This window comes from Salmo salar, chromosome 12 (genome assembly GCF_965601325.2).
Source record: "Salmo salar chromosome 12, fSalSal1, whole genome shotgun sequence".
Classification (NCBI taxonomy): domain Eukaryota; kingdom Metazoa; phylum Chordata; class Actinopteri; order Salmoniformes; family Salmonidae; genus Salmo; species Salmo salar.
The window spans coordinates 41696687-41716989 of NC_138302.1; the positions used below are offsets into that span (position 1 = coordinate 41696687).

General features: G+C 39.9%; 1 protein-coding gene across 2 annotated transcripts in view; it reads right to left on the reverse strand.

Annotated features, from left to right (window-relative positions):
• Positions 1–18915, reverse strand: part of LOC106565032 (copine-3) — a 40120-nt gene extending 21205 nt beyond the window's left edge. For both annotated transcript variants that reach the window (XM_014131610.3, XM_014131611.3), the window contains exons 1-6: positions 18767–18915; positions 5131–5262; positions 1635–1814; positions 1411–1485; positions 1221–1292; positions 1012–1095 (exon numbers count right to left, since the gene is read on the reverse strand). In XM_014131610.3, the coding sequence (XP_013987085.2) occupies positions 1012–1095; positions 1221–1292; positions 1411–1485; positions 1635–1814; positions 5131–5262 (543 nt within the window). In that variant the 5' untranslated portion in view covers positions 18767–18915. The remainder of the gene's footprint in view (positions 1–1011; positions 1096–1220; positions 1293–1410; positions 1486–1634; positions 1815–5130; positions 5263–18766) is intronic.
• Positions 18916–20303: the final 1388 nt, after the last annotated feature.

Consider the following 20303-nt stretch of genomic DNA (forward strand, 5'->3'; position numbering starts at 1 on the left):
AATCCCACCAACATCAGCCGCCTCAGAGCGCAACTGGTCCTTGTTTGGGAACACACACACACACACACACACGCGCAACAGGCTGATCAATACAAGGGTTGAAAAATTGGTTGCCATCCGGGCAAATTTTAGGCTTTTTATGAAAGCAAAACATGACAATTTATTACCAGTATTCTGTGTCATGAACACCCGATGAGTATTAAGTCTCGTAGTCATTTTCCTTGAGGAAATGCATGACTACTAAAGCAGTTGAGTTCCCATACACAGCGCAAAAAAACAACAAAAAAGCAATTGTGACAACATGAAGATCTGCAACCAGTGTATCCCAATTTGACATTGCTGATATAATGTTCTGGTATCAGACTGGTATGAAGGTAGGCCAGGGGTGTTCAATGACAGTCCGGGAGGGCCAAAATACTTACTGGGTTTTCATCCACTCCTTCTAATAAGGGACTGATTCAGACCTGGGACACCAGTTGAGTGCAATTAACGATCAGGTAGAAAAAAGAAAAAAGTGTTTCGGCCCTCCAGGAGCGGAATTGAAAAATCCTGCTGTAAGCCATTTCTGCCCGCTCACTTTGTAAATTGGTTGTCACCAGCTCATCATCAAACTTGTAGCTGGCGGGCAGGCAAACTCTTAAGTCAGCCCTTGAGCAAGCTTGCTATTGGTGTTTAGAAACTGGACATCGACAAGTTTAATATTTTACCTTGCCCTCGGTAGCAATTAAACGCGATAGATGTCAAATGTTCACAACACATTAAGATGTTAAGATACATGCAATGTTTTACCAATGTATGAGTGATTTTACGACGTTCATTCTGAGTTTCACCAACTTCGATGAGCCTTCCTCTCTACAGCCGTGTCTGCCCGAATCTCTGCACTCGCTGGCAAGAACTGACAGAAACCAATTACATGTGCGCTTTCAATAAGCCTACTTTCTTTTTGACATACCCAGTCTCTGTTCGACATATTGGGTTGCAGCTATCCCAAACAAATATGGTGATAAGTACCTCTGTTCTGTGAACCAGCTGCCACTTGCCATCATCTCCTTGCTTAAAGAATTCTAGGAATGGATCAGATTTCCCAAACAAGTCCTGCAATAGAGACAACCATGAGCACTGGGGAATAAGTAATGGGCGGGAGAGAATTCAGAACTGTTTATTAAAAGTAGGCCACTTTCCATTTGAAAAGACTGCACTGAGAAGTGCCTCTATTGTACCTTCTTATCCAGGCCTTTAGCCTCCACCTCCAGCACTATGGCCCTGTTATCCTTTATCTCCTCAGCAGTAATCTATAAAAAACACACAATTTAAGGCAAATTCATTCTCTAATTTCATCATCTCAAGACAATGTTTGCATTAGCCTTATCTTTGTTATCACACCATTTACACAGCCAGTTAAATACTTACTGTAATGGTGCCTTTGCCTGCAGGCTTCCCCTTCTTCAGTTGTAGAGGTCTGGTAAATGTCTTGCTGGACACAATCTGAAAAATGGTTGGTTGTTGGAGGCACACCATCATTCGTATAGAAATTCTATAACATTGGGTTAAGTTTACACTTAAGGAAAAAAAATATGTACACAATGTATAATAAGGATGCGGACAAATTGGTCCACACATTCTTAGATCCTCACCTGTCCCAGTGTGCACTCAACCCCCCCCAGGAAGTCATCATCCTTCAGATCGACAGACCTGTTGTCTATGTCATAGACACCCAGCTTCAACTTCTGCACCTTCTCAAAGTGGTAGTCCAGGAGCAGCTTCTTGGAGAACTCGGGGTCCTGGCAGTTTTCTACCTTCTCTGTGCGGTCCAACTGTATAGAGAAACAGAAAACATCAACAAACAATAGGCCATTTGAGTATATACGGCGAGGTCCAAAAGTATTTGGAAAGTGACTATTTTTGTCTCTGTACTCCAGCACTTTAGATTTGAAACGATTTTATTTAACTAGGCGAGTCAGTTAAGAACAAATTCTTATTTTACAATAACGGCCTACCCCGGCCAAACCCTCTACTAACTCGGACGACGCTTGGCCAAATATGTGCCGCCCTATGAGACTCCCGTTCACGGCTGGTTGTGATACAGCCCGGGATCGAACCAGGGTCTGTAGTGGCCCGCTGCGCCACTGGGGAGCCATTATGAGATTAGTGTAGACTGTCAGCTTTAATTTGAGAGTATTCACCCACCATTTCAACAGAAGTAAATGAACTTGGGTAGCTTTTTCCTGTTGATGCATTGATTGCAGGGGCGCAACTTTCACTGGGGACGGGTCATGCAAAAAGAGCAGAAACTGGCTACTCTTCAGTTGATTGTGGCTGGCAAGGTAACTTCTGTTTAACTTAACAGAAAAAAAACCGCCTGTTTATTCACAGTGCTGAGCTATTACCGACGTGTAACGTTAGCTAATGTTTCATCCCTTCTCGACTGAGGTAAATAAATTGGCTACAGTAGCTACCACAGCCGGGTCAGCTCAAGCCTCTAGCTATCTGTCAGATAGATAGCGATATGAAGTGGCTAAATATTACTAACAGCTGTTATTTGTATGGACATGTTTTGTAGCCTTTGTTAGGTCCCATTTTAACAGAAGTAAATTAACTTGGGTAGCTTTCGCCAGTTGATGTACAGTTAGAGAGAGCTGGCCAACAAATGGCAAACATTAGCTATTCTTTTTGCCTCAATTACACTAACCCTGAATGAAACCATCGGCCGAACAATTGAAGAGTGATTGTGACGTTCTTTCTGTGCAATGTGAGTTTTTATTACTCAGTATGGCAATGTAAGGTTATTGATCTGTCAGTTTCCATAGCTAATTCCCCACTTTTCACACTGACATGGTAATAAACAGCTCTAACTTTACAGGTGTCACTGTCATGATGCACAGTAGAGGTCTGCGCCGGACCGATTTCTTCATCCCGCTTCTACCTGCACCCGCAGCTTTTCATACCGCACCCGCTGGCTTTCTGTCCGACTCCCACCTGCTACCGCAAGAACTGGTCCCAAACCCAAACACAGTCACACAATGTTATTTTAGGCATATGTGACGCAGCTCACTTGCCAGCCACGTTCCCAGCAATTTTGCACCATATAGGTAATATCAAATGCACTAGAAATAGGTTAAATTACCAATCAAACCAAATTTGATGTCACGTGCAAAATACTAGAGGTCGACCGATTAATCGGAATTGCCGATTAATTCGGGCCGATTTCAAGTTTTCATAACAATCGGTAATCTGTATTTTTGGCCACCGATTTGCCGATTATTTGTGTTTTTTTACACCTTTATTTAACTAGGCAAGTCAGATTAATAACACATTCTTATTTTCAATGACGGCCTAGGAACGGGGGTTAACTGCCTTTTTCAGGGGCAGAACAACAGATTTTTACAATGTCACCTCGGGGATTCGTTTTTGCAACCTTCCGGTTACTAGTCCAACGCTCTAACCACCTGCCTTACATTGCACTCCACGAGGAGCCTGCGTGGCAGGCTGACTACCTGTTACACGAGGGCAACAAGAAGCCAAGGTAAGTTGCTAGCTAGCATTAAACTTATCTTATAAAAAAAACTATCAATCTTAACATAATCAATAGTTATCATCAACCATGTGTAGTTATTACTAGTTTATCTAATGTGTCCTGCGTTGCATATAATCGATGCGGTGCCTGTTAATTTCTCATTGAATCACAGCCTACTTCGACAAACGGGTGATGATTTAACAAGCGTATTGGCGAAAAAAGCATTGTCATTGCACCAATGTACCTAACCATAAAACATCAATGCCTTTCTTTAAAATCAATACACAAGTATATATTTTTTAAACCTGCATATTTAGTTAATATTGCCTGCAAACATGAATTTCTTATTACTAGGGGAGTTGTGTCACTTCTCTTGCGTTCCGTGCAAGCAGCCAGGGTATATACAGCAGTTTGGGCCGCCTGGCTCATTGCGAACTGTGTGAAGTCCATTTATTCCTAACAAAGGCCGTAATTAATTTGCCAGAAATTGTAAATAATTATGACATAACATTGAAGGTTGTGCAATGTAACAGGAATATTTAGACTTAGGGATGCCACCCGTTAGATAAAATACGCAACGGTTCCGTATTTCACTGAAATAATATACGTTTCATTTTCGAAACGATAGTTTCCGGATTCGACCATATTAATGACCAAAGGCTCGTATTTGTGTGTTATTATGTTATAATTAAGTCTATAATTTGATAGAGCAGTCTGACTGAGCGATGGGTAGGCAGCAGCAGGCTCGTAAGCATTCATTCAAACAGCACCTTCGTGCGTTTGCCAGCAGCTCTTCGCAATTCTTCAAGCATTGTGCTGTTTATGACTTCAAGCCTATCAACCCCAGAGATTAGGCTGGTGTAACCGATGTGAAATAGCTAGTTAGCCGGGTCCGCGCTAATAGCGTTTCAAACGTCACTCGCTCTGAGACTTGGGAGTGGTTGTTCCCCTTGCTCTGCATGGGTAACGCTGCTTTGAGGGTGGCTGTTGTCGATGTGTTCCTGGTTCGAGCCCAGGTAGGAGCGAGGAGAGGGACGGAAGCTATACTGTTACACTGGCAATACTAAAGTGCCTATAAGAACATCCAATAGTCAAAGGTATATGAAATACAAATCGTATAGAGAGAAATAGTCCTATAATAACTACAACTTCTTACCTGGGAATATTGAAGACTCATGTTAAAAGGAACCACCAGCTTTCATATGTTCTCATGTTGTGAGCAAGGAACTTAAACGTTAGCTTTTTTTACATGCCACATATTGCCCTTTTACTTGGCACATATTGCCCTTTTACTTTCTTCTCCAACACTGTTTTTGCATTATTAAAACCAAATTGAACATGTTTCATTATTTATTTGAGGCTAAATTGATAGTATTTCTGTTTTATATTAAGTTAAAATAAGTGTTCATTCAGTATTGTTGTAAATGTCATTATTACAAATAAATAAATAAAAAAAAATTCGGCCGATTAATTGGAATCGGCTTTTTTTGGTCCTCCAATAATCGATATCGGCGTTGAAAAATCATAATCGGTCGACCTCTAGTCAAAATACCTTTGGACCTCACTGAACGTTGCCAATTATTAAAATGTTTAAATTAGTTAGACTTTCTCCCTACCTCGGTCCACTTGTCATCCCCAATGCTCTGCAGCAGCACGCAGAGTGGGTCTGACTTGGATCCAACGTCTTTGTCGAGGAGATTGCTGCACGAGATGGAGAGTTCTACTTTTGACACACATTGAGTAGCCATCTGAAAAAAGACAGTAAGAAAAAACAAGATTTCAGATCAACTATGACTATATTAAAAGCTAAAGTCTGCAGTTAAAAACAACAACAGGGTCCCTGCCACTTGCTTTGGTATACCGCTAAGGGAATGTGCCAGGGAAATTAAAATCCTCTCAAATTCATAGACAACGCTCCAGATGCAGGGACCGACAGTCCATTACATTTAAAAAATATATTTGAAGCAGTTTACATTCTTGTTGTTTATAAACAAATCGAGTAACGAACCCTTATATGTTTGGTTATGATAAAGAAAGACATTGAGGCATATGAGGCATTTATAAATTATATTCTTCAGGAATAAATAATATAACCGCTTCCCATATCCCAGGCTTTGCTTTAACGTACACTGCTCAGTAAAAATGGCAATTTTGAGAATGAGTGAGTCTCAACCAGGTCGGCATAGAGAAAAAAAAAGAAAAGGGGAACAGGTTCTTAGCTAGCAGATTGTAATGGGCTGGGATGCGATGCTCCATTAGCAGTCACGTTAGATACTGTTTGGTGTAGCAGAGAATGGCGATACTTCCTCAATTTCCGATTTGGAAGACAAACCAAATGTCTTCTAAACGTCCATGTCTAGTTGCAGAGGGTTTTGTTTGAATTCAGAAAATGTGACGTTATTAAATGAAATAATTGTTTTGTTACAGGAAGTAATCCAACAAAGTGTACACCGCCATCTTGTGTATTTCAAATCTTCTCTCATTGAGGGGATTCGATTAATCTGGCCAAGGCACCCAGTAGGCGTGTTGTGCACCAGGAGAAAGTTGATTGCACTTGCTTTGGAACCGGACTGCCTTCCGGGCATGAGCAAGGTGCCCCGTTCAATGCCTAGGTCAGCTCAAAAAAAGTGACGTAATTAAAAAGGGCCCAGTGTGTGTGTGTGTATATATATATATAGTTGAAGTCAGAAGTTTGCATACATTTAGGTTGGAGTCATTAAAACTCGTTTTTCCAACCACTAACAAACAATATTTTTGGCAAGTTGGTTAGGACATCTACTTTGTGCATGACAAGAGTAATTTTTCCAACAATTTTTTACAGACAGATTATTTAATAGTATCACAATTCCAGTGGGTCAGAAGTTTACACTAGTTTACACTAAGTTGACTGTGCCTTTAAACTTGGAAAACTCCAGAAAATGATCTCATGGGTTTAGAAGCTTCTGATAGGCTAATTGACATAATTTGAGTCAATTGGAGGTGTACCTGTGGATGTACTTCTGACCCACTGGGAATGTGATGAAAGAAAGAAATCATTCTTTCTACTATTATTCTGGCATTTCATTCTTAAAATAAACTGGTGATCCTAACTGACCAAAGACAGGGAATTTTTACTAGGATGAAATGTCATGAATTGTGAAAAACTGAGTTTAACCTGTTGGGTCTAGGGGGCAGCATTTGCACGTCTGGATAAAAAAAATGTACCCGATTTAATCTGGTTACTAATCCTACCCAGTAACTAGAATATGCATATACTTATTATATATGGATAGAAAACACTCTAAAGTTTCCAAAACTGTTTGAATGGTGTCTGTGAGTATAACAGAACTCATTTGGCAGGCAAAACCCTGAGACATTTTCTGACAGGAAGTGGATACCTGATGTGTTGTATTGACTTTAAACCTATCCCATTGAAAAACACAGGGGTTTAGGAATATTTTGGCACTTCCTATTGCTTCCACTAGATGTCACCAGCCTTTACAAAGTGTTTTGAGTCTTCTGGAGGGAGATCTGACCGAACAAGAGCCATGGAACGGTGATGTCCCATTAGACACCTGGCGCGCTACTTCATGTTGGGTACCCTCGTTCCAATACGTTATAAAAGACTATGCATTCGTCCACCTTGAATATTATTCATGTTCTGGTTAAAAAAAGGCCCTAATGATTTATGCTATACAACGTTTGACATGTTTGAACGAACGGAAATATATTTTTTCCCCTCGTTCATGACGAGAAGTCCGGCTGGCTTACATCATGTGCTAACGAGACGGAGATTTTTGGACATAAATGATGAGCTTTTTTGAACAAAACTACATTCGTTATGGACCTGTGATACCTGGAAGTGACATCTGATGAAGAGAATCAAAGGTAATGGATTATTTACATAGTATTTTCGATTTTAGATCTCCCCAACATGACGTCTAGTCTGTATCGCAACGCGTATTTTTCTGGGCACAGTGCTCAGATTATTGCAAAGTGTGATTTCCCAGTAAGGTTATTTTTAAATCTGGCAAGTTGATTGCGTTCAAAAGATGTAAATCTATAATTCTTTAAATGACAATATAATATTTTACCAATGTTTTCTAATTTTAATTATTTAATTTGTGACGCTGACTTGACTGCCGGTTATTGGAGGGAAACGATTTCCTCAACATCAATGCCATAGTAAAACGCTGTTTTTGTATATAAATATCAACTTGATAGAACTAAAAATGCATGCATTGTCTAACATAATGTCCTAGGAGTGTCATCTGATGGAGATTGTAAAAGGTTAGTGTATCATTTTAGCTGGTTTTATGGTTTTGGTGACCCTGTCTTTGACTTGACAAAACATTACACACAACTCTTGTAAATGTACTGTCCTAACATACTCTAAATTTATGCTTTCGCCGTAAAACCTTTTTGAAATCGTAAAACGTGGTTAGATTAAGGAGATGTTTATCTTTCAAATGGTGTAACATAGTTGTATTTTTGAAAAATTTGAATTTTGACATTTATTTGGATTCAAATTTGCCGCTCTTGAAATGCACCTGCTGTTGATGGAGTGCACCACGGGTGGCACGCTAGCGTCCCACCTAGCCCCAAGAGGTTAAATGCATTTGGCTAAGGTGTATGTAAACTTCAACTAATATACACATATATTTATTCACACACAGTACCAGTCAAAAGTTGACACCTACACTCATTCAAAGGTTTTTCTTTATTTTTACATTGTAGAATAGTGAAAACATCAAAACACATTGAATCATGTAACCAAAAAAAAAGTGTTAAACAAATCAATACACATTTTATATTTGAGATTCTTTAAATAGCCACCATTTGCCTTGATGACAACTTTGCCCACTCTTGGCATTCTCTCAACCAGCTTCATGAGGTAGTCACCTGGAATGCATTTCAATTAACCTGTTAGGGCTAGGGGGCAGTATTGACACGGCTGGATAAAAAACATACCCGATTTAATCTGGTTACCACTCCTACCCAGTAACTAGAATATGCATATACTTATTACACATGGATAGAAAACACCCTAAAGTTTCTAAAACTGTTTGAATGGTGTCTGTGAGTATAACAGAACTCAAATGGCAGGTCAAAACCTGAGAGATTCCTTTACAGGAAGTGGCCTGTCTGACCATTTCTTGAACTTCTTTTCCATCTATCTTTTACTAAGGATCTCTGCTCTAACGTGACACTTCCCACGTCTTCCATAGGCTCTCAGAGCCCGGGAAAAAACAGAATGTCGTCATTCCAGCCCCAGGCTGAAACACATTATCGCCTTTCTCAAGTGGCCGATCAAGGGCCTCTGGGCTTATGCGCGTGACCCGACCGCCCCCGCCTTTGTGATTTTTTCCTCTGTTTGCCGAAAAGGAGATTCCCTGTCGGAATATTATCGCTTTTCTACGAGAAAAATGGCGTAAAAATTGATTTTAAACAGCGGTTGACATGCTTCGAAGTACGGTAATGGAATATTTAGAATTTTATTGTCACGAATTGCGCCATGCGCGCGACACTTCTTTACCATTTCGGATAGTGTCTGGAACGCACAAACAAAACGCCGCTATTCGGATATAACGATGGATTATTTTGGACCAAACCAACATTTGTTATTGAAGTAGCAGTCCTGGGTGTGCATTCTGACGAAGACAACAAAAGGTAATCAAACTTTTATAATAGTAAATATGATTATGGTGAGTGCTAAACTTGCCGGGTGTCTAAATAGCGAGCCCGTGATGCCTGGGCTATGTACTTAGAATATTGCAAAATGTGCTTTCACCAAAAAGCTATTTTAAAATCGGACATATCGAGTGCATAGAGGAGGTCTGTATCTATAATTCTTAAAATAATTGTTATGCTTTTTGTGAACGTTTATCGTGAGTAATTTAGTAAAATGTTAGCGAATTCCCCGGAAGTTTGCGGGGGGTATGCTAGTTCTGAACGTCACATGCTAATGTAAAAAGCTGGTTTTTGATATAAATATGAACTTGATTGAACAAAACATGCATGTATTGTATAACATAATGTCCTAGGGTTGTCATCTGATGAAGATCATCAAAGGTGAGTGCTGCATTTAGCTGTCTTCTGGGTTTTGGTGACATTATATGCTGGCTTGAAAAATGGGTGTCTGATTATTTCTGGCTTGGTACTCTGCTGACATAATCTAATGTTTTGCTTTCGTTGTAAAGCCTTTTTGAAATCGGACAGTGTGGTTAGATTAACGAGACTCTTGTCTTTAAATAGCTGTAAAATAGTCATATGTTTGAGAAATTGAAGTAATAGGATTTTTAACGTTTTGAAAATCGCGCCACAGGCTGCCAGTGGCTGCCAGTGGCTGTTACGTAGGTGGGACGCTTGCCCATAGAGGTTAATAGGTGTGCCTGTTAAGTTAATTTGTGGAATTTTCTTTACTTCTTAACCTCTTGGGTAGGGGGCAGTATTTTGACGTCCGGATGAAAAGTGTGCCCGTAGTAAACTGCCTGCTACTCAGGCCCAGAAGGTTGGATATGCATTGTATTAGTAGATTTGGATAGAAAACACTGAAGTTTCTAAAACTGTTTGAATGATGTCTGTGAGTATAACAGAACTCATATGGCTGGCAAAAACCTGAGAAAAAAATCCAACCAGGAAGTGTGGAAATCTGAGGTTTGTAGTTTTTCAAGTGATTGCATATCTAATACACAGTGTCTGTGGGGTCATTTTGCACTTCCTAAGGCTTCCACTAGATGTCAACAGTCTTTAGAACGTTGTTTCATGCTTCTACTGTGAATGGGGAGAGAATAAGAGAATATGGAGTCAGATGACTGAGAAAATGACATGAGCTCAATCTCGTGCGCTCCCGTGAGAGTTAGGTGTGTTCCTTTTCATTTCTGAAGACAAAGGAATCGTCCGGTTGGAATATTATGGAAGATTTATGATAGAATCAATCTTTAGGATGTTTTTATACATCGTTTGACATGTTTCTACCAACTGTAATATAACTTTTTTGACTTTGAACTTACTGCGCGAGCAGAGTGCATTTGGATTACTCCACTCAACGCGAACAAAATGGAGGTATTTGGACATAAAGATGAACCTTATCGATCAAAACAAAAATTTATTCTGGAACTGGGATTCCTGGGAGTGCATTCCGATGAAGATCAAAGGTAAGTGAATATTTATAAAGTTATTTGTGACTTCTGTTAACTCAAATGGCGGGTATCTGTATGGCTTGTTTTGATGTCTGAGCGCTGTACTCAGATTATTGCAAAGTTTGCTTTTGCCATAAAGCTTTTTTGAAATCTGACACAGCGGTTGCATTAAGGAGAAGTGTATCTATAAATTCTTTGAATAACAGTTGTATATTTTATCAACGTTTATGATGAATATTTCTGTAAATTGATGTGCTCATTCACCGGAAGTTTTGGGAGGCAAAACATTTCTGAACATTACACGGCAATGTAAAAATGGGGTTTTTGGATATAAATATGAACTTTATCAAGCAAAACATACATGTATTGTGTAACATGAAGTCCTATGAGTGCCATCTGATGAAGATCAAAGGTTAGTGATTCATTTTAGCTGTATTTCTGGTTTTTGTGATGCCTCTCCTTGCTTGGAAAATAGCTGTGTGGTTTTTCTTGTCTAGGCGCTGTCCTAACATAATCTAATGTTATGCTTTCGTCGTAAAGCCTTTTTGAAATCGGACAGTGTGGTTGGATTAACGAGAAGTGTATCTTTAAAATGGGATATAATAGTATGTTTGAGAAATTTGAATTATGAGATTTTTGTTGTTTTGAATTTGGCGCCCTGCTATTTTACTGGCTGTTGGCGAGTGTGTCCCGCAGGTGGAGAGGTTAATGCGTTTGAGCCAATCAGTTGTGTTGAGACAAGGTAGAGGTGGTATACAGAAGATAGCCCTATTTGGTAAAATACCAAGTCCATATTATGGGAAGAACAGCTCAAATAAGCAAAGAGAAACAAAAGTCAATCATTACTTTAAGACAAGAAGGTCAGTCAATAGAGAAAATTTCAAGAACTTTTAAAGTTTATTCCAGGGCTGTCGCAAACACCCATCAAGCACTATGATGAAACTGGCTCTCATGAGGACCGCCACAGGAAAGGAAGACCCAGAGTTCCCTTTTCTGCAGAGGATAAGTTCAGTAGAATTAACGGCACCTGAGATTGCAGCCCAAATAAATGCTTCAGAGTTCATGTAACAGACACGCCTCAACATCAACTGTTCAGAGGAGACTGCGTGAAATCAGGCCTTCATGGTCAAATTGCTGCAAAGAAACCACTACTAAAAGACACCAATAAGAATGAGTAGGTGTCCAAACTTTTGACTGGTTCTGTAATTATTATTCATATTTAATTTACTGATTATGACCCAATCCTCAGTAGCCTATTCTAGCAGACTATTTCTTACCTCAATCTTCACGCTATTCATGTTTAATAATAGGCATTTCAGGGGCAATCGGCTACCTGCCTTCATCTAAGCAAACCATGTCAAAGTTCAATTACAATCATAAACCCAGATTTTAGTCTGTAGTCTATGTTTATTGAAATGACAAGTCAATCTCGTAAATGGGCCATTTATAACAGTTTGTAGTCTTAACCTCTCTAGGGTAGGGGGCAGTATTTGCACGGCCGGATAAAAAAACGTACTCGATTTAATCGGGTTATTACTACTGCATATAATTATTGGCTTTGGCATATAATTATAATTATTGGCATATAATTATTGGCTTTGGATAGAAAACACCCTAAAGTTTCTAAAACTGTTTGAATGGTGTCTGTGAGTATAACAGAACTCATATGGCAGGCAAAAACCTGAGAAGATTCCTTACAGGAAGTGCCCTCTCTGACCATTTCTTGGGCTTCTACACTCTCTTTATTGAAAACTGAGGATCTCTGCTGTAACGTGACACTTCCTACGGCTCCCATAGGCTCTCAGAAGGCGGCAAAACGCTGAATGATGCCTTTGGAGCCCCTGGCTGAAAAACAGTAGCGCATTTGGATAGTGGTCGATCAGAGAACAATGAGACTGGGGCGCGTGCACAAGGCGACACAATGTTTTTATTTTTTCGTCTTTGAACGAAAACAGGGTTTCCCAGTCGGAATATTATCGCTTTTTTACGAGAAAAATCGCATAAAAATTGATTTTAAACAGCGGTTGACATGCTCCGAAGTACGCTAATGGAATATTTAGAATTTTTTTGTCACGAAACGCGTCGGGCGCGTCACCCTTCGGATAGTGTCTTGAACGCACGAACAAAAGAGGATATTTGAACATAACTATGGATTATTTTGAACCAAACCAACATTTGTTATTGAAGTAGAAGTCCTGGGAGTGCATTCTGACGAAGAACAGCAAAGGTAATCAAATTTTTCTAATAGTAAATCGGAGTTTGGTGAGGGCCAAACTTGGTGGGGTTCAAAATAGCTAGCCTGTGATGGCTGGGCTATCTACTCAGAATATTGCAAAATGTGCTTTTGCCGAAAAGCCATTTTAAAAATTGGACACCTCGATTGCATAAAGGAGTTCTGTATCTATAATTCTTAAAATAATTGTTATGTTTTTTGTGAACGTTTATCGTGAGTAATTTAGTAAATTCACCGGATGTTTGCGGTGGGTATGCTAGTTCTGAACGTCACATGCTAATGCAAAAAGCTGGTTTTTGATATAAATATGAACTTGATTGAACAAAACATGCATGTATTGTATAACATAATGTCCTAGGAGTGTCATCTGATGAAGATCAAAGGTTAGTGCTGCATTTAGCTGTGGTTTGGGTTTATGTGACATTATATGCTAGCTTGAAAAATGGGTGTCTGATTATTTCTGGCTGGGTACTGTGCTGACATAATCTAATGTTTTGCTTTCGTTGTAAAGCCTTTTTGAAATCGGACAGTGTGGTTAGATTAACGAGAGCCTTGTCTTTAAAATTGTGTAAAATAGTCATATGTTTGAGAAATTGAAGTAATAGCATTTCTAAGGTATTTGAATAACGCGCCACGGGATTCCACTGGCTGTTGAGTAGGTGGGACGATTTCGTCCCACATACCCTAGAGAGGTTAACATCTGGCACATAATAGCACAGAAAATAGCTTAACCTCTCTGGGCTAGGCGGGACGAATTCGTCCCACCTACGTAACAGCCACTTGCAGCCTGTGGTGCGATTTTCAAAACCTTAAAAATCCTATTACTTCAATTTCTCAAACATATGACTATTTTACAGCTATTTAAAGACAAGACTCTCGTTAATCTAACCACACTGTCCGATTTCAAAAAGGCTTTACAACGAAAGCAAAACATTAGATTATGTCAGCAGAGTACCAAGCCAGAAATAATCAGACACCCATTTTTCAAGCCAGCATATAATGTCACCAAAACCCAGAAGACAGCTAAATGCAGCACTCACCTTTGATGATCTTCATCAGATGACAACCCTAGGACATTATGTTATACAATACATGCATGTTTTGTTCAATCAAGTTCATATTTATATCAAAAAACAGCTTTTTACATTAGCATGTGACGTTCAGAACTAGCATACCCCCCGCAAACTTCCGGGGAATTCGCTAACATTTTACTAAATTACTCACGATAAACGTTCACAAAAAGCATAACAATTATTTTAAGAATTATAGATACAGACCTCCTCTATGCACTCGATATGTCCGATTTTAAAATAGCTTTTTGGTGAAAGCACATTTTGCAATATTCTAAGTACATAGCCCAGGCATCACGGGCTCGCTATTTAGACACCCGGCAAGTTTAGCACTCACCATAATCATATTTACTATTATAAAAGTTTGATTACCTTTTGTTGTCTTCGTCAGAATGCACACCCAGGACTGCTACTTCAATAACAAATGTTGGTTTGGTCCAAAATAATCCATCGTTATATCCGAATAGCGGCGTTTTGTTCGTGCGTTCCAGACACTATCCGAAATGGTAAAGAAGTGTCGCGCGCATGGCGCAATTCGTGACAATAAAATTCTAAATATTCCATTACCGTACTTCGAAGCATGTCAACCGCTGTTTAAAATCAATTTTTACGCCATTTTTCTCGTAGAAAAGCGATAATATTCCGACAGGGAATCTCCTTTTCGGCAAACAGAGGAAAAAAATCACAAAGGCGGGGGCGGTCGGGTCACGCGCATAAGCCCAGAGTCCCTTGATCGGCCACTTGAGAAAGGCGATAATGTGTTTCAGCCTGGGGCTGGAATGACGACATTCTGTTTTTTCCCGGGCTCTGAGAGCCTATGGAAGACGTGGGAAGTGTCACGTTAGAGCAGAGATCCTTAGTAAAAGATAGATGGAAAAGAAGTTCAAGAAATGGTCAGACAGGCCACTTCCTGTAAAGGAATCTCTCAGGTTTTGACCTGCCATTTGAGTTCTGTTATACTCACAGACACCATTCAAACAGTTTTAGAAACTTTAGGGTGTTTTCTATCCATGTGTAATAAGTATATGCATATTCTAGTTACTGGGTAGGAGTGGTAACCAGATTTAAATCGGGTATGTTTTTTATCCAGCCGTGTCAATACTGCCCCCTAGCCCTAACAGGTTAACATTCTTTTTTTGTTCACCCAAGTGTTCCTTGCTCAGAGATTGAGATCCTCTGTCCAACTTTCAAGGGATTTATTTACAATTATATACACCTGGTTCGAGTCACGAATGCTGACTTGGCTGAAAGCCGTGGTATATCAGACCATATACCACGGTTATGTCAAATCACTTTTTACTGTTCTAATTACGATGGTAATATGTATCATTCTCACCAAGGGCTATCACACACAGAGATATCGAAGACAGGAATAAGTACAAGTAGGCCCGCTATGACCTCCGCAGAGTCATTAAACGAGCAAAAGGACAATATAGGAATAAAGTCAATTCATATTGCACAGGCTCCGATGCCCGCCGCATGTGGCTGGGGCTACAGTCCATTACGGATGACCCAACCATGATCTGCCCAACAACGCCTCTACCAAACAAACTCAATGCGTTTTATGCACACTTTGATAACAACATTGAGCCAGGTGTGAGGGCCGTCACCAACCCAGAGGATTGGATGATCTCGCTCTCCGAGGCCGACGTGAGAAGGGACTTTAAATCAGGTCAACACCTGCAAGGCCGCAGGCCCAGAAGCTATTCCAGGGCACGTTCTCAGAGCATGCGCAGAACATCTGGTAGGCATATTCACGGTCATTTTCAGCCTGTCCTTGTCCCACTCTGTAATCCCCACATGTTTGATGATTACCACAAACATTCCTGTTCCCAAGAACTCAAAGGGTCCATGCCACAATGACTAAGACCCTGTAGCAGGAATAATATACGTTTCATTTTCGAAACGATAGTTTCCGGATTCGACCATATTAATGACCAAAGGCTCGTATTTGTGTGTTATTATGTTATAATTAAGTCTATAATTTGATAGAGCAGTCTGACTGAGCGATGGGTAGGCAGCAGCAGGCTCGTAAGCATTCATTCAAACAGCACCTTCGTGCGTTTGCCAGCAGCTCTTCGCAATTCTTCAAGCATTGTGCTGTTTATGACTTCAAGCCTATCAACCCCAGAGATTAGGCTGGTGTAACCGATGTGAAATAGCTAGTTAGCCGGGTCCGCGCTAATAGCGTTTCAAACGTCACTCGCTCTGAGACTTGGGAGTGGTTGTTCCCCTTGCTCTGCATGGGTAACGCTGCTTTGAGGGTGGCTGTTGTCGATGTGTTCCTGGTTCGAGCCCAGGTAGGAGCGAGGAGAGGTACGGAAGCTATACTGTTACACTGGCAATACTAAAGTGCCTATAAGAACATCCAATAGTCAAAGGTATATGAAATACAAATCGTATAGAGAGAAATAGTCCAACAAAAGAAATACCTAAAACTTCTTACCTGGGAATATTGAAGACTCATGTTAAAAGGAACCACCAGCTTTCATATGTTCTCATGTTCTGAGCAAGGAACTTAAACGTTAGCTTTTTTACATGGCACATATTGCCCTTTTACCTTCTTCTCCAACAATTTGTTTTTGCATTATTTAAACCAAATTGAACATGTTTCATTATTTATTTGAGGCTAAATTGATTTTATTGATGTATTATATTAAGTTAAAATAAGTGTTAATTCAGTATTGTTGTAAATGTCATTATTACCAATAAAGAAAATTAAATAAAAATCAGCACCGGCTTTTTTTGGTCCTCCAATAATCGGCATTGAAAAATCATAGATCGGTCGACCTCTAGTGTGTGTGTTTGGCCCTGTGAGTGTGCATAGAGAAATATTGAAATGAAAGGTCAATACAGATACAAGGTGAACTCGGGTATTCCGTGAAGCAATTTTGTTAGCTATTTATCAGTCGAATTGCTTGGGGATAAAAACTGTTCAAGAGCCTGTTGATGTCAGACTTGATGCACCGCTACCTCTTGCTGTGCGGCAGCAGAGAAAATAGTCTCTATGGCTTGCTTGGGTGGTTGGAGTCTTTGACGATGTTCTGGGCCTTCTTTTCACGTCGCCTGATATAGATGTTCTGGATGGCAGGGAGCTTGGCCCCAGTGATGTACTGGGCTGTCCGCACCAGACTCTGTAGCGCCACGGGGTCGAAGGCAGTGCTATTGCCAATTTAGAGGTCGACCGATTATGGTTTTTCCAACATCGATACCGATTATTGGAAGACCAAAAAAAAGCCGATACCGATTAATCGGCCGTTTAATTTATTTTTTATTTTTACACATTTATTTATAATAATGACAATTACAACAATACTGAATGGAGGTTACACACGGCGTATCACATTTAACAAACCAAACATTCAAATACTGTTACAGACGGTAAAGAAAAACCCAAACGAGTCCGTACATCAATACCGGTATATAGTAAAAACACGTATACCGCCCAGCCCTAGACTCTACACACCTGCTCACATATGAGCTGCTGCTACTGTTTATCTTATATCCTGTTGCTTAGTCCCCAGTATCCATCACTCCAGTATCCCTGCACATGTAAATATGGTATTGGATCTGACTTTAAATATTTCCTGTATATAGTATGCTTACTTTCTTTAATGTGTATTTCCTATTTTTTTTTTGTAATACATTGTTATTGATTACTGCATTGTTGGGTTTTGAGTTTGCAAGAAAGGCACTTCGCTGTACTTGTGCATTTGACATTAAAACTTAACCAGTTTATAATATCAATAAGGCACCCAGGGGGTTTGTGGTATAGGTTGCTGTATCCAGGCACTCCGTGTTGAGTCATGCGTAAGAACAACTCTTACGTTTCGATCACACCGACAGCTTCACTGCATTTTGGTACACCAGAATGACATTCATTTCCAATTAAATGCTGCGTTTGCCTTCCGTTGCAGAGGCAGTTGTAGGGCGTTCGGTGTGTTGTTGTATGCGTACGGCTTGACAGAAACGGTAGCAGAAGGTGAATGTTTTACTTTTGTTGCATACATACATACATATCCAGATGATGCTGCACACTATTTTGCGCAACCATACTATCCGTGGTCTCGAAGCGTTAGCTGTGGTGTATTGGCCACATACCACACCCCCTTGTGCCTTTTGCGTAATCATAAGTCAAACGAGTTAAATCCACATCCATTGATGCAAAATTATATTGGGAGTTTAATACGAGCGAATTATCTTCTCTTGCGACATTCAAATTCCTTTATTAAGTGATGGAAAATGATCTGGGGAGTTTGAAACGAGCGAATTATCTTCTCTTGCGACATATTCAAATTCCTTTACAGCTCGCAATAATTATTATTTAGAGTTAAACCGAATTTGCATCTAACGTTGTTACAAATTACTATGATATTTCTTCTTAATTGCCTCGAAAACGTTACGGTGGGGGAAAAAAAAGGTTTATTGTATAAATATGTCAACTCTCTTTACTGTGAAAAAAAATGTTGGGCTAGTTTTAAGGCCTTTTGGGCGGGTTTTGAGTAGTCCTGCTAAAAACCCTGGCTCACGCTAATGTTGTTCACAACACACTGGTACTGTATATTTACAATAAACTACATACTTCCTAGTTAACAGCAAAAGTTCAGCTGTGAATCAGACACCCTGAAAACTACCAGACGCGTATTTTATAGTAGAGACTCGACATGGAGAGAGAACTTTCTATGAAGTTAACAAAAACAGACTGACAAGAACCAAGGCAAGGGCCCATTACCCTCATAAAATAACAATAAACGGATTTGCCTGCTCACCTCGATCTCTAAACTAACAGAGGCTTACTTTATAAAAATAAGTAGGCTACAAATATTACCTTGTCGCACGAAGCGGAATATCAGGTCTCTTATGAAACAGTTGTACTTGTCTTACAACTAAACAGCACCCTGCCGTAACACGAAATGAATATGGAGTCGAGGAAATATTTCCTAAATAAAAGGTGTGGCAGATGAACAAGTGAGCTCAACATTGGATGATCAGAAACCATAAAAAACGTTCCTATTGGACAAGAGACAACGTCACTCACCCGTTGCCCGCAGTGCAGGGGGAAGGGTCCCTACCCCATGCAAGTCGTTGAAGTTTAACATGGTTAAGGCAAATATTTGTATATTTGTTGTTAAGGTAAGGGTTAAGGTTAGGTAGGGGACGTCCTAAGAATCCCAGATAGTACTGACCGTGCAGGAAGTGGCTACACACATATCCCGGTTGTCACTAGTTACCACAGCCACAAATTGCCTGTATCGTAAAAAATCATGAAAAACAAAATTTGCTTTTTGGTCTTAATTTAAGATTAAGGTTAGTCATAATGTTAGCAGTGTGCCTAGGGTTAAGTTTAGGGTTTGGTTTAGAAATGGTAGAAATAGGCGGGGTTTAGCCATTTGTGGCTGTGGTAATTAGTGACGACCTCATATCACTTGTTGAAGCTGAATCCAGTGCGACAGGGTGAATGATTTTTTTCTAGAGACATAAAAGATGTAGCCATTTACGATTAGCCTATCCATCCGATGTACAATGTTAACGTATAAACTCCGTTCAATATACAGTCATTAACCACCGTTGGAAACGGAGCTAACTAAACCAAGCGATACACATACATTTGTTAATAATTGTATATTATTACAATTTGCCTGTACAATATCTATTCTGGTGTCACTGGCGCTGCATTCCAAACACTTAACAGCACACCCCCCCCGCCCTCAAATTAAGTGGACACTTCTGATAACGTTTCATGACGTCTGACGAGTATACACTTGCGGGGCGAGGAAGGAAGGAACGATTTATAAACGGACCGCCCTTGCCCGGAAATTCGTCACACGTTCATCCCGCGATGACTGTGTTTTCATCCACCGGAAGCTTGTTGGTGGTTTATATGCGCTAGTCAATTATGATTGCATGTCTACTTACATGAACTATGTAAGTAGACAATTATGATTGCATGTCATTATTAACGTCTACTGTATAATAGCTAATTAATTAGCTAACTAACGTGAGCCTGCCTAGCTGGAACTTCTGAAGAAGGAAAATGTTTTATTTCTACAATTTCCAAAAACATCATTACTTTTACTAGACGTGTTTGTGAATTTAATTTATAACTTATTTATATGTTTTTACTTACACTTGTATGTTGACATCTCCATATTGATGTTGAGGTTTTAAGTTTTGGCAGACTTTTCTTAGCAGATGTACAATCATCGCGAATTGAATTATGGGGCGTGTCAGGCCCGACGTGAACATAAAATTGTACATTCGCAAACGCCATTAAAAACGAGGGCTGGGGGTCTTACGTTGCTAACTTCCCTTGCGTCTTCATTTGAACCAACGACAAGATTGGGGGCGGCAATTCCCCTAAGGGC